The sequence below is a fragment of the Pollachius pollachius genome (genome assembly GCF_949987615.1).
Source record: "Pollachius pollachius genome assembly, chromosome: 1".
Taxonomy (NCBI): domain Eukaryota; kingdom Metazoa; phylum Chordata; class Actinopteri; order Gadiformes; family Gadidae; genus Pollachius; species Pollachius pollachius.
The window spans coordinates 42,231,258-42,244,743 of NC_136934.1; the positions used below are offsets into that span (position 1 = coordinate 42,231,258).

At 46.5% G+C, this 13,486-nt stretch overlaps 1 protein-coding gene across 3 annotated transcripts in view; it reads right to left on the bottom strand.

Moving 5' to 3' along the window:
• The window catches only part of grik2 (glutamate receptor, ionotropic, kainate 2), a gene marked incomplete at both ends in the record, with an annotated part of 121,043 nt that overhangs the window by 70,534 nt on the left and 37,023 nt on the right, over window positions 1–13,486 (bottom strand). For all 3 annotated transcript variants that reach the window (XM_079756127.1, XM_079756128.1, XM_079756129.1), the window contains 3 exons: window positions 4,270–4,443; window positions 5,971–6,024; window positions 7,664–7,845. In XM_079756127.1, coding sequence (XP_079612253.1) covers window positions 4,270–4,443; window positions 5,971–6,024; window positions 7,664–7,845 — 410 coding nt within the window. The remainder of the gene's footprint in view (window positions 1–4,269; window positions 4,444–5,970; window positions 6,025–7,663; window positions 7,846–13,486) is intronic.

The following is a 13,486-nucleotide window of genomic DNA, read 5'->3' on the forward strand; positions in this document are numbered from 1 at the left end:
CTGCTGTTCTCAAAACCCCACCAAGCCAGCCAGGCTACGCTAGTTTGATCAGCATATACTGTATGTCAAGGTCACCCATTGCGACATTGCGACTTTGATCTTACTAGTGAGAATTCAATTCTAATGAGTAAAGATTGTATTCTTACTAATAAGAATTCCATTCCACCGAGTGAAGCTAAGACCATTTAAAGCTAAAACGGCTAGCCATATATTGTGTGGTTTCTCTCCACTCCGTAGCATGGCTTTGGTTTAAAATGTTTGAATTATGCCTAGAAAGAGTTTTACCCGTGGGATATGATTGATGTCTGTCTGGCATATATTTATGAGTCTATTTTTACATCTCTGCCTGAATCTGGCTTTAAATGATATCTGTCAAAAGGGAAATTGCATTCCATCAAAGAAATCCAGCAATACAGAGATTGAAAAACGGTTTCCACGGCGATGTAAGACTGACGGTTATGCGCTGAATAGCAACGACAATCACAGAGTCCATGCATGGAACGAAACATGACACCAACGACATGGACAGGACAGGGTCGTTGCTATGGTGTGTTCCCAGCCGCCGAACGGTTCCGTGTTCGATTCCCTCATGTCGACAGCTTGCCATGTATGGGCGTTCCTGAGCGGGATGCCCCATAACCCATACCTTGACAATCACTACCTCCGTCTGAATTCATTGGGAGACACTTTGACTAAATGCGTCTATAGTAGTAATGTCTAAAGTAGTAGCGTTTAAAGTAGTAACGTCTGATGTGGAAGGTTCTCACTGTGAGACACTTTGACTAAATGCATCTATAGTAGTAACGTCTATAGAAGTAACGTCTATAGTAGAAGCGTTTAAACTAGTAACGACAGAAGGTTCTCCTTGTAAGACTTGTCGGGTGGATGAAAGCCGGGGGGTTAGTGTTAGGGGGGGCTGGGTGGAGGTGTGCAGTCGTTTTCCCTAAATGCCCCGTGTTTTATGTCATGCAAGTGGTCGGGAGTACTGAGCGTGTGCAGAGCGAGTCAGGCGGCGGCGTCGCTAATGAACTGGCAGAGACATTATGCTAATGGACGAGAGGAGCTTGTTAGGTCACCGTGGCGCCGTGGGTTAAGCCGTGACGCGGTCGAGACCCCGCACGGAGCCCCCATTAATTGAAGCTCGCTTTAGGAGGACCGAAGGTGCGGATTCAGTCAAAACCTTTGTGAATACAAAACGATATTTTGTTTATTTTTTGGGCGGAACACTTTGGCTGGTCTGTTTATTATTAATGTTGCTTTTGTGAGTTGTGAGGGACGATAAAAGCCCATTTAGCTTTGAGTTAAGCAGGCGCCCGCGGGCCCGGGTGGTGGCGACGGTGAGTTCTCAGGTTTCACTTTGAACAGCGCGGATTGAAGGACCTGCTGTGGAGAGGGAACTCAGTGCCCCTCCATGGAAAAGATGAATGCATTTTATTTTCACAGCAATGTATTTCATGCAATGCTCAGCCAAACGTTTAAGTATGAAACCTTTAAGAACAGTGATGGTTCGTGAGACTCTACTCATTAGCACCGGTTTGTGTACCTTGTTCCTCTGCTGTGTGTTTTGACCGCTTTGATAGGAGTGGAGAACCGGAGGGGTTTTCACTTTTGATTAGTTATTCCTTTTATGTTGTGGATTCGCTTCACCCTTTGGTCAATTCAAGTCTGGACACAAACAGAATGAGATATCAACAACCAATTAAATTCCTCAAAACATTTTTGGAGGTAGTGTCTAAAAAATATATAAAATGAAGGCTAAAATACTTTAGATCATGGGGCCAGGATAGAGGTCACGGTGTTCGATTTCCAAGGTCCTGGGTTCGAACCCGACCACAGTCTACCTGTAGGCATCCATAAAGACGATACCCTTACCCCTACCTTCTTCTTAACGACATCCATCTAAAATAATCCCCTGTTAGTCGCTGTAGACACAACTGCCTGCTGAATGACTAAAGAGTCGCATAGTAGTTAAAAAGATAATACTGTTGAGAAAACGGTGGCGTGGCTTTTACACCACAACGAGACGAGACAATGGAGAGGAAAGAAGGAGCATCCTATAAAAAAAATGTAAGGCCCTTGGGGAGTCCTGCCCCAGTACCGCAATCCTGTTTCCAAGACCACCCCCCACCACCACCACCAGCCCTGCCATGTGAGTAACCGCACATCAGCAGTTCACTGCCTAAACACATGCCGCCGTAAATACAGCACACAAATGAAGCCGTTAATCAAACGTTTACGGAACCTTTCACCATGTCAATATGCATTAGCCGCTGACTGATCACCATTTGTCTAATTAATCAATTCCCCACCTTCAAACTCATATGCCATTAATTCCCTGATGAGCAGGTTCACTGCACAGCACCCCCCCCACCCCTCCCCCCCTGCCCGGACATAAATCTTCATCCTCTGCAGCGATCGGAGAACAGGCGGCCGGCGGTGTCAGACCGGCAGGTTGGTTATTTTGTACAAAGAGATGAACAGATGGTGGAACTATATGCAAAGCTAAGGCAATCAGAAGAAAGCTCACTGGTCGATTGTGAACATTCGCACTGTGGATATACATAGACATCACTCAAGCACACACGCGTACACACTCCCGCCCATATTTACGTAAATACAAATGCAATGTGTGATTTGTGTTGACTTGTCGATGAGGTCCGGTATTTACAGATCAGAATTGTTGCAGGAATAGAGAGAAAGAACTCTATTGATCAATTCCCAAATAAATAATAATCATAGAAAGAACCTCTCCGCAGGAAAGAGCTGTTGTGGGCGGCCCACCAAGAGCTTTGAATAAAAGGGATTACGCTCCCAGAGGTGAGCCCCCAGACGGTTTGTTCATTACTTCAATTCTGCTCTCCAACTGGTTGCGGGCCAGTGTGCTTTACTGTAGAGCTTTCAAACCACCTTGGTATTGAATTTCATTGAATGAATCAAAGCGAAACCCACCAAAAAAATCTAAAACATGACGGGCATCTCCTCTCCAGTGGCCTCTGCCACCTCATCTTTCTTCTTTTCTCTTTTCTCTCCACCCCCACCCTCCGTGCGCCTCTCTTCTGGTGCTCCTACTCATTCGATTCCCTGCGCAGTGTCTCTCCGGTAGTATGGTGTTTTGGCTCAGCTCCCGGATAAGAGAGTGGTGTTGCAGCAGCAGCAGCAGCAGCAACAGCCCAGGGAATGTAGAGGGAGCACTTATTACAGCCCATGTCTTCCAATCAGGGAGGCTTCAAATCCCAATGACTGCACCATCTACCGCACACTCTTATTCATGAGATGCATGCGAACGCACACACACGCACACACAAACACACTAGTGAGCGGCACACACCCACACATACACAAGCACACAAAGTGCGTGGCATAGCAAAAGATAAAGCCAGGTACAAGCGCGCACACACACACACACACACACACACACACACACACACACACACACACACACACACACAAACACACACACTCACATTTGCACAAAACGTTCAAGACAATTACATTCACAAACCCACAGGCTCACACAAACACACACACACTGATGCCTTATCACACACCATGCTTAGATCTCAAGGTGTCAGGAACTATAGCACCCCAACCTTCACCTGGAGGTTAAACACTTTCTTATCTGCTTCCCAGCACCATTCATGTTTCAAACAGTCACTGCCAGTACTAGGACGCAGAGAAACAGCCGTGCTACACTCTGAAAACAGGGCAAATACTGCACAGAGCGAAAATGCAATCAACAACATTAACAACGCACGATGCAAAATCAAACCCTGAATCGTTTTGTTGCTGGAGGGTGAAGAGCATGTGGATGTATGGATGAACAGAAAGATGGATGAATCGATATGTGGATAAATGGAGAGATGGGCACTTGTTTGGTGTAGTCTCACAGGTCGGTCTATAAATTACTAATCTAAAGTCTGAAGGCAGACAAGCTCAAATCTGGGCGAACGGGGAGTTTCGCTTTCTTTCGCTTCATATTTGCTTCGACAAATCATGTTACTGAATCATGGATCTGTAAGCACGAAATTGGCTATTGACAGCAAACACACACTCGGCCAGCCATAGTGAACAGTAAAAAAGTGTCTTTGAGGGTTCAAATCATTTCTGTCTATACCACTGTAGTAATACACATACTAACATCTTCTAGAGCTTCGTCTACTTTCACAAATCAGTTTCTCTTTGGATAAATATCTCAGAAACACAGAACAGAAAACAACGCGAGACTCCGCCCCTTCAGGACTGGTGTGTGTCGATTTTGGTGTGACTTACGGTCATGAAGCCGTCCAGTAGACCAGAGTCAGGTTTGGGTGGGGCCTGCAGTCGTTCCATGGACCACTTCTCTATGATGGAGGCGACCTGGCTGTTCTCCGTGTTGAGGATCCTGAAGCCAGTCATGTTCACACCACTGAATCGGTAAGGCTCTACGTCGAGAGCAAACAGATCCTGCGTGGGGTGGGGAGGAATGATGAGCACGAAGTGTAGAAGGGAGTAAAAAAAGACACGCTTTGGTTTAATTAGGAGTTAATTAATAACTTCTGACCAGGTCTTTGTTAATAATAGCACAAGTTGGGAAGCCTTATTAGCAGGAATTATTGGAATATTGTTAATAATGAATCAAGGAGGGAGGAAACGGAACCCAGTTGACATGAGATCACAACAGAGAGTCAAATGAAACTTGGCAGAAAATGGCTGCCATATGCAGCCTCATTTTGGCTTGGATGTAGCCTCCAACAGCGGAATTATCTCTCTCTCTGTCTCTCTCTATGTCTGTCTGTCTCGCTCTTGCTCTCTCCCTCCCTCAGGTTTGAATTATGACTTTTCATCTGCTTGCGAAAACCAGTGGGATATTTAATTATCTTGCATAAATTGACCTACTGCTGTGAGTCGTTGTGAAATATATATATATATATATATATATATATATATATATATATATATATATTATACATTTATGTCAAACTAAACCAGTGGAGGATTCATTTTAACCTAAAAACAATATGTACCCACTGACAAAGAGCTTAGACAATTGGGGAACAAAATGGGCAATGGGCAGAAAGAGAGAGATAGAGAACAGAAGACGAAAGAGAGATAGAGAGCAGAGGAAGAAAGAGAGCAAGAGCGAGAGAGAGAGAGAGAGAGGGGGGGGGGGGGATTGATTTGTACTATTTCTTGTGGTTTACAAGAAGAAAGTGTGAAGCTTCAAGAGAATGATCTAAATAATGTGCCTGGGACGATATGTGTGTGTTTGCGGTGTGTGTGGTTATGTGTATATTGAAGGATTTGTAACAAAAGAAGATATGAGTGTGTTTGTGCATGTATGTGTGTTATGTTATGTGTACACACCTTGTTTGCTTGTTTGCAGGGTAAATGATGTGAGTCGAAATGATGATGTGTACAAAATGATTGAGAGGGAGAATCAGATAATGTGGAAGAGATATATAGAGAGAGAGAGAGAGAGAGAGAGAGAGAGAGAGAGAGAGAGAGAGAGAGAGAGAGAGAGAGAGAGACTTCTGTCAGTCCTTGATGACAACACATGTCACACTGTATTCCAAGTGAAGACTCGTGCAACTCATACGAATACGAATCACTTCAAATGCCTTGCTGTCGCTGCGTAACACTTGCCTGCGACTCATGTGTTCATCTATTTATTGATTAATCTGCAATGTCTTTCAGTGAAGTATGATAACATCCTGAAGCTTCGATTAAAAAATGGAACTTAAAACACCCTGGCTGACCAAGAGGATGGTGTTGTGAACGGCGACCGAACATCAGACGCCACGCCGGGAGGAGAAAATAAAAACAGCAAAATAAAAGATCGCTTGTGTACGGAATCAAAGATGGAGGCGCGTCTCAGGCTGGCTTCTCGGGGAACGACAACACGTCTCCACAGTGGGTATGGAGATTAGAGTAGCGGCTGATGAAAAAGTCAGTGTGCTGCAGAAACACAGAGCAGGACTCCCATACACTTACCAGTGTGGTGAAGATAAAGTGATAATACTCTGTCATCATTCCCATGGCAAGAGCCTGTATGAAAGTGAGAGGGAGGGAGAGGGAGAGGACAAGAGAGAGAGACAGAGGGAGAGACGGAGGGAGGAAATAAAAGAAGAAAGATTGGAGAGTGAGAGACCAGTAATTGAAAGGGGGTTTGATAAAAGATGGCACAGCAGCGGGCAGTGAGGTTATGCATCTTTACGACGGCCCATAATGTGTTTTTTCTTTCTTGCTCATGCCGGTGTATGCGTCCCTCTTTGTGTCTGTGTGCCTGTGTGTGTGTGAGTGTGTACCTAGGAGAAAAAGGCATTTTTATCAAGCCACCCACCCAGCTATCCTCCATCAGGCAACATAATTTGTTTTCTATGCGACTTTTCGATAACGGTAAAGTAATGCCATTCTATTTAGAAATACGAAGCCAGACCCATATTTTGATCCATCATCAGCTAGCTTGCGTGTGTGTGTGTGCCGTGTGTCCGTGTGTATATAAGTGTGCCCCTGTGTATGTGTGTGTGTGTGAGTGGGATGGCTGGCTGGCTGCATGCCACCCCTATTTAGGCTCCGTAGTGCTGTTGTCAAAACCAGATGGGCCCGGAGCACCCGGCTGAGCCCCGGCCCGCTGTTCCACGGCCGCGCTTCAGCCATTATGAATCACAGATTAGGAGTGGTGGCTGGGCCAATGGACAGGATGGGTAACCAGGGGCAAACCAACGGCCACTGTCCCTGTGTATATCCAGCCAAGGTGTCAGGTGGATACTGCACTATATACTGGGGGAGAGGGTAGACTAGGGTAATGGTAGGAAACAAATTGCAGATTCCATTTTCGGGAGAGAGCCGCCATTATGAGTGCGCTGCTGTTTATAGCTAATTGCGTAGTGTCCGTAATAAAACACAAAAAAAGGCCATGTTTACCTTTTTTCGTAGACACAAGAACATCTTTATAGTACATTGCTCTTAAAGTGCTTTCTGGGTGTACGACAAAATACAATTTAATATACGCGTATGTTTAACTGGGTCTGTGTTGAAAGAAATGCCATGGCCAAATGAGGGAAGAAGGATCCATTTGTTTCAATGAAGGGTTGAGGAGGGAGGGCATCCTCCAAGACTCTGCACCAACGGGTATGAATAATTTCAAATCCTTACCAGAGTGGTGTGTGTCACATAATAGGAATATCAGAGCAGGACCGTCTGTCATTACCTCCGATTAGCCACGGAGTCTTCAGACATTACTAATGATGGCAGTCCTGACCTTCCCCCAGCCATCCCCCTGCTCTGGGATGGATTAAACACCCTGTGAGGGTGGCAAAGCACTGGGCTGAATCATGTTGTTTTTAATATTTGATCAATCCGGCGACGAGGAGGAATATGTAGCGTGGGTTCAAGCCTTTCAAAATCAAGCCGCTTAATTCCCGTCTCACATTAGATGACCTCATCCCATGGTTTGGAAATAAAGCGTGACAGCATTCTCGTCGCTTTGATGAAACGTATGACATCATCTCATCGATTTTGATAGAAACGATGAGATGATGTCATCGTTTCTGTCGGCATTGGCGTTATGACAAGCATACACACAGGCAGGCAGCCCCCCCAACACACAAACACACACACACACACACGCACACACACACACACACACACACACACATGCATGTGAACAAACACCCATATCTACCTGTTTCAGGATCCCTGCGACCATTTCATGGCCACAGTCGAAGATGATGTGGAACTCCTTCGCCCGCTTCATCTCCTTCAGCAGGGGTTTGGCGTCCTTTGAGTCCGTGGGCAGCTGTCGTATCTTTAGTCGGATGTTGTATCGAGACGGGGCCTTTATGAGCTCTTGTAGTCGAATCAGCCCTGTAACAGAAAATAAATTATGACGGGTGAAAAACTGAAAAAAAAAAAAAAGAAAACAGTGTGGACTCAACAAGTTTCTGCAGAATAAAAATGACTCACGCTTCTCGGGCTGAGCTCCCCATTCATTTAGCAGATTGAAGATATGGAAGCTGAAGAAATATGTTTTGTGTGCGTTTCAAATTAATTCCACTTGTGTTTCCGTTTTCCTTAACCACCCACAGCCTGGCTCATATTCCCAGCTCATTTTCTACCCACAGATCAACACGTCTCTCTCTCTGTCTCTCTCTTTCTCTCTCCCCCCGTTTCCTTTAATACATTTTATTCTATTTTCTCTTTCTCTCTCCCCGCTGCGGCTACGAATTTCCGTGCCTGGTTGCTTCATCTGCAGACCCTACTCATATACAATATGCATATTATCGCCCACAAAACACAAGCGGAAATTATCATATATCAATTCCAGAAATAGTCAAAGATCAATGTTTGGCCTGACATTCATCCTTCAACATTCATACATCCATACATCATTCATTTGATCTCAGTGATTTGACGGTCTGCACTGATCTTCGTTATTGACCTCCGAAAGCCAATCAGTCACACGGAGGGAATTAGTGTAGTGGATCTCACCGGCAAAATTGAACAGGATCCCAAGCACAAATACGCCTGATAGATGTGCTGATATCCGGTAAATACATCTCTTCTCCTCCTTATTGATAGCTGGATCAATACACACTGCCTCCTTGACGTAGCTGGAATATCACTGAGTAGGTAACACAAAGCTTCCAGCACCGCTGACACCTCTCTCTCTCTCTCTCTCTCTCTCTCTCTCTCTACTACAGTCCCCAGCTGTTTGGCCCAATGTGTAATTTGTTTACTTCCTGTTTCCAGATGAGTGCGCCTCACCGCATGACACCAGCTCACAGCTGCTGCCAGGTAGCGGGCCCATGGTGAGCTGAGAGCGGGACTCCTGGCCCAAAGCGACCATAAATACATGAAAACATCCCAAACCTGCTTCCCCCCCCCCACAGACACACACAAACAAACACAAACTCTTTGAAACCCATGGTGTGTTGGGAGGTGCATGGGTACGTTTGTGTGTCTGTATGGAAGCATGTGTTTGTTTGTGCTGGAGTGCTTGAGTCCTTGCGTGTGTGTGTGCATGTGAATAACTGTTATTCACGGACACGCTTGTTTATGGGTGCTGGTGGGGCCCGGTGATGTCTGCGTTTGCTGGGATGTTTCAGGCTTACGCTCAGCGTTGCGTGCCGCTGTCGGAGGGTAAACCTACGGCCCTCTCCCCCGGAGTTGCAATCTCCGCTCCACGCTTAGTTAGTTAACATCGATAAAGCAACCTGACACTTGGGGCTGGCCCACTCACTCATCATGAACACATACCTCTCTCTCTCTCTCTCTCTCTCTCTCTCTCTCTCTCTCTCTCTCTCTCTCTCTCTCTCTCTCTCTCTCTCTCTCTCTCTCCTGCCATTCTGCATGGGTGATCCCCCCCACTACATTCCCCTCTCTCGCTACAGGCTACACGTCGGAATTCAATAAGGTAGGGTGGGATTTGGGGGGGGGGGGGGGGCTTTGTGTGAGATCCCAATTGCCAGAGGAGAAGGAGGTAGGGGGGCGGTGTCAGTGTTGATCAGCGGTGAATGTGTTTAATGGCAGGCGACCGCTCCGGGATCCATATTTAACTCCACATGAATATTTCATCCGCTCTAAGCATTTCTTAGAGAGGGGCTCGTCTGGGGGTCTCCTGAGCTGAGCGAGAGCAGAACCTACTGCCTGTAATAAATATCCTGGAGAGGGGAAACAGCTTCTCCGGCATTAACCCGCCCCTCCTCCTCCTCCACCTCCTCCCCCTCCTCCTCCTCCACGGCCCGCCACCGTTACCGACGACGACGGGCATGAGCAGAGCGGTGCTCTGACTGCGGCGAGGCCGCTCCATCATCAGTGTCGCCGCTGACACTAATGCGATTTCCCCCCGGCCGGCCCGTCCCTGCGCGGCGAGAGGGGGGTTTAACGGCTCGTGAGTCGCCCTGCGGCAGACGCTCTGGCGGGGGGTCAAAGGTTATATGGTTCCACCCCCATCCCCAGCCCCCCGCCCTCTCCCCCCCAGCATCCCCTACTTCATGCCTCTCTATTTGTTTATTAATATATATTCGTTCTTTATTCATTTGTTTATTTGTAAGTTCAAATGGGGATCAGGATGCATGTCGATCGAGGGCCCAGCCTCGGAAAGATACAGAAACATAAAAAATATATTTTTTGGGGTTTAATATTCGGACTACGTTTTCCTGCTTGGCGGATCAATCAGCCTTTTACCTCAAGCCGTTGCGATGAGACACTGAGGCAACGTTGAGTTGTTTACACACCTCATCGCACGTCATCACACATCATCCTCTGTTGCTGAGCACGGCCTGCATTCACATTCAACCACGGAACGTGTGAAGAGGCGAAACACTGAGTGAATCCGAACATAATCACAAGGTTTTCTGTTGTGAGGTTTCACTAAGCTACACAATGGATGTATATCTTTTTTGTTATGAATCAGTGAGATTCCTTATAATAAATTAAAATCTGTTAGGTCTTAGAGAAGTGTGGAGTATGGAGGAAAAACGTAACTACTACAATCAACTTCAACACGTCCCCATATCTAACCCACAACAGGGCTACAAGGAAGGGATTATAATAACACGGTTTCAGTCTGTACATGCAAGTGTGTTGATATTCATCTCGAAAAAAAATACAAGATATATATATATATAATAACTATATATAGTGCACTATACCCGTACATGCAACATGACATCCAATAAACGATCACCTGGCTTGCATTAGCTCGACCCACCCCAGCAGAAACGATGGACTGAAAGGATGGCCCGGCCAGCCACTCTCGAAACAATCTGTTGAGTGGCGGCGGAGCATGTGATGGGAGTGGGACGGCTGGGGTACACCACTCGCTCGTCAATTGGAAGCAGATTACTAGAGGGTCCCGCGACCGCCAGCGCCTACTCCGCAGAAGCTCACTTACAGCTTCTCAAGTACACTGAAAAGACACCGCCGTGTGTACAAACACTAGGTCGTATATGTAACCCTAATAGGACTTGTGTAGTTTAAAGAAGGCAGAGTCTTTCAGTGAAGGAAAATCTCTAGTCCCTACACTCTATTGGAGTCCTACCGGCATTAGCTAGTGATGTTGATGTGAGATATACTGCTGTGCGCCTTTACTCAAAAGACAATAATACTTGCGATTTAGGAATTGGTATCTAAGTATCTATTCAGTGCGGCACAATTAGGATTTTTGAATGGTGACATTGGTTGAGAAAGCATCACAAAAAGGTTTAAAAAAGAGACTAAAAGGATCAACGTGTCAACGAGAAGCGACTGGGGTGATCGGAGCCCACGGTGGATGAGGTGGAGACGCTCTGGGGGCTCAATCCTAAGGATGGCGTCAGGAGACGGTTGCCATGGGAACCCTGCCATGAACTGCTCATTTAGGCTAGCTCGTCTCCTCGCCGCGCCGTAACTCTAAAAATAAGACGTAAATGTGTCATGGCTTGTTGTGCCGTGAGGTGATTGGAGGGTTCGTCTGGCGTTCCCAGTCTGCACACACGCTGTCGGTGTCTTGTTATAAGGGGGGGGGGGCATGCCCGGCCCCTCCCTCGTGACCTCATCAGACATCCCGGCGGCTGCAGTAAAGCGATGTAGAAGAAGCGGAGTATGGATTGTTGTCTATCTATTGAGCTCTATAGCAGAACTGGGGTCTCTCTATCTGTTTGTGTCATTATAAAGTTGAGCTGTCATAGAAGTCCCATTATGGTTATCGAGTTGATCGTCTTCTCCCTCGGTGGTCGGAGGTACAACATGACGGGAGGCGCAGTGTCTCAGCGCTCCTTTTTCCCGTACCTATCTCGTATTTCTCCTGTTGTCGTGTATCTCCCTCTCGATGTGTTATCTGTTGTTTTTTTGGTTCTTTTGTGTGTGTTTTTTTTTTAAAGGAAATGGGGTTTAACATCGGCAACAGTGTCATATAATGACAAGTTGTGGGATTTACCCGTGGGAATTATACAATAACATGAGCGTTACGCTACACAGGGCTCTCGGATCTGCTGCCCAAGCATGCTGTCCTGCCAAAACGAAATGGAAAATCATGCGCTTCGAGCCGTTTCACAAAATACAATTGTTTGAGGACAGATGGGGGGGGGCGGGGAGGCTCCATCGTCACAGCTCCTTCCCGGAGGCCCCGGAGATGCTTTCTATCCCTCGCTGTCCAACACCACAGTCATCTCCACCCCTCTCCACCCGGGTCACCATTGTAAACAACCCCTCGTTTACAATGGTGACCACGTTGGAGCTGTTTGAGGGTCAACGGCGAAATCTCATTTCCTTCCTCAAAGACAGGAAATCAAGTCTCTATTAACCCGCATTGCGAACCAGCTATGTCCACTTCACACCTTAATTATATGGGGTGCTAGGTTCAGCCCGCAAATCAATTGGCTGCTCGAAGAAGCCTACGCTACTGCATAAACCCATGTCATCAAAACACACTCCTGTGGATATGTGGGAGTCTCACATACACATGTATTCATTCTGAAGAAATGCAATCCTTTTAAAAAACAATAAAAAGACACGTGGTTCAAGGTTCTACATAAATTAAGATTGCAAACACAAAAACATCATATTTGGGAAACACAGTATGAGTTGGAATGTGTTATTAATATAGTCTTATGGGGTTTTTTCCAGCTCCTTCCTCTCCTCAATTACTTTAAAACGCATCCAGTGGGAAATTCCACATTCTATGATTTTATCATCATTAGTGATTATACTACTGGACGCAGACGAATATATTAACATCGACTCTCCCCGCTGTTTTCTTGCTTGCTATGCATATTCATCGGGATGAACCACCATATGTAGCTAACATAAATCCACCATATGCCTCTGCTGCAGTGTGACATGTTCAGTAGGGCTCCTTAAAATGAGAGCATCATCTGCCCTGAACACTGAATATATCAAACACAGACAAAACAGGCCCTAAGTGTGTGTAAGCGTGTGTCTGTGCATGCATGCATGTGTCTGTATCTATCTGTATGCATGCACGCATGTCTTTGCATACATCAATGCATGTGTGTGTCTGTTTGCATGTGTACATTCATGTTTGTGTATACATGCACATGTGTCTGTATGCGTGTCAATGTGCGCGCCCTGGCGTGTGTGTGCATACAAGCATGTGTGCATGTGCACAGCCACGTGTGTGTGTGTGTGTGTGTGTGTGTGTGTGTGTGTCAGTGTCTAGGTGTGTGCTGCACCGAGCTTGGGGACACCTGGCAGAGCTCTGCGCAGGCTGCTGCCCCCCCCTGACCCCCGGCATATGGCTCATGTACCGGTCCTGCTGGGTCGCTTGCCGCATGCTGTCCTGACAGAGGGACGTGGGACGGGGAGGCGAAGTGGAGGCGGGTGGGAGGGGGAGGTAGTTACACTACACTAGCTCCACCAAGGTCTTTCTCCCTCTGCTGCACATTAAATGTATCTTCCGTTATGGCCTTGTAATCCCGGCCAGGTGTTTGAATTCGTGGAACAGCTGACGTTCTTTACGACCCCGAGTACATTCGTCGCGTATATGGCGATATAATAAAATATC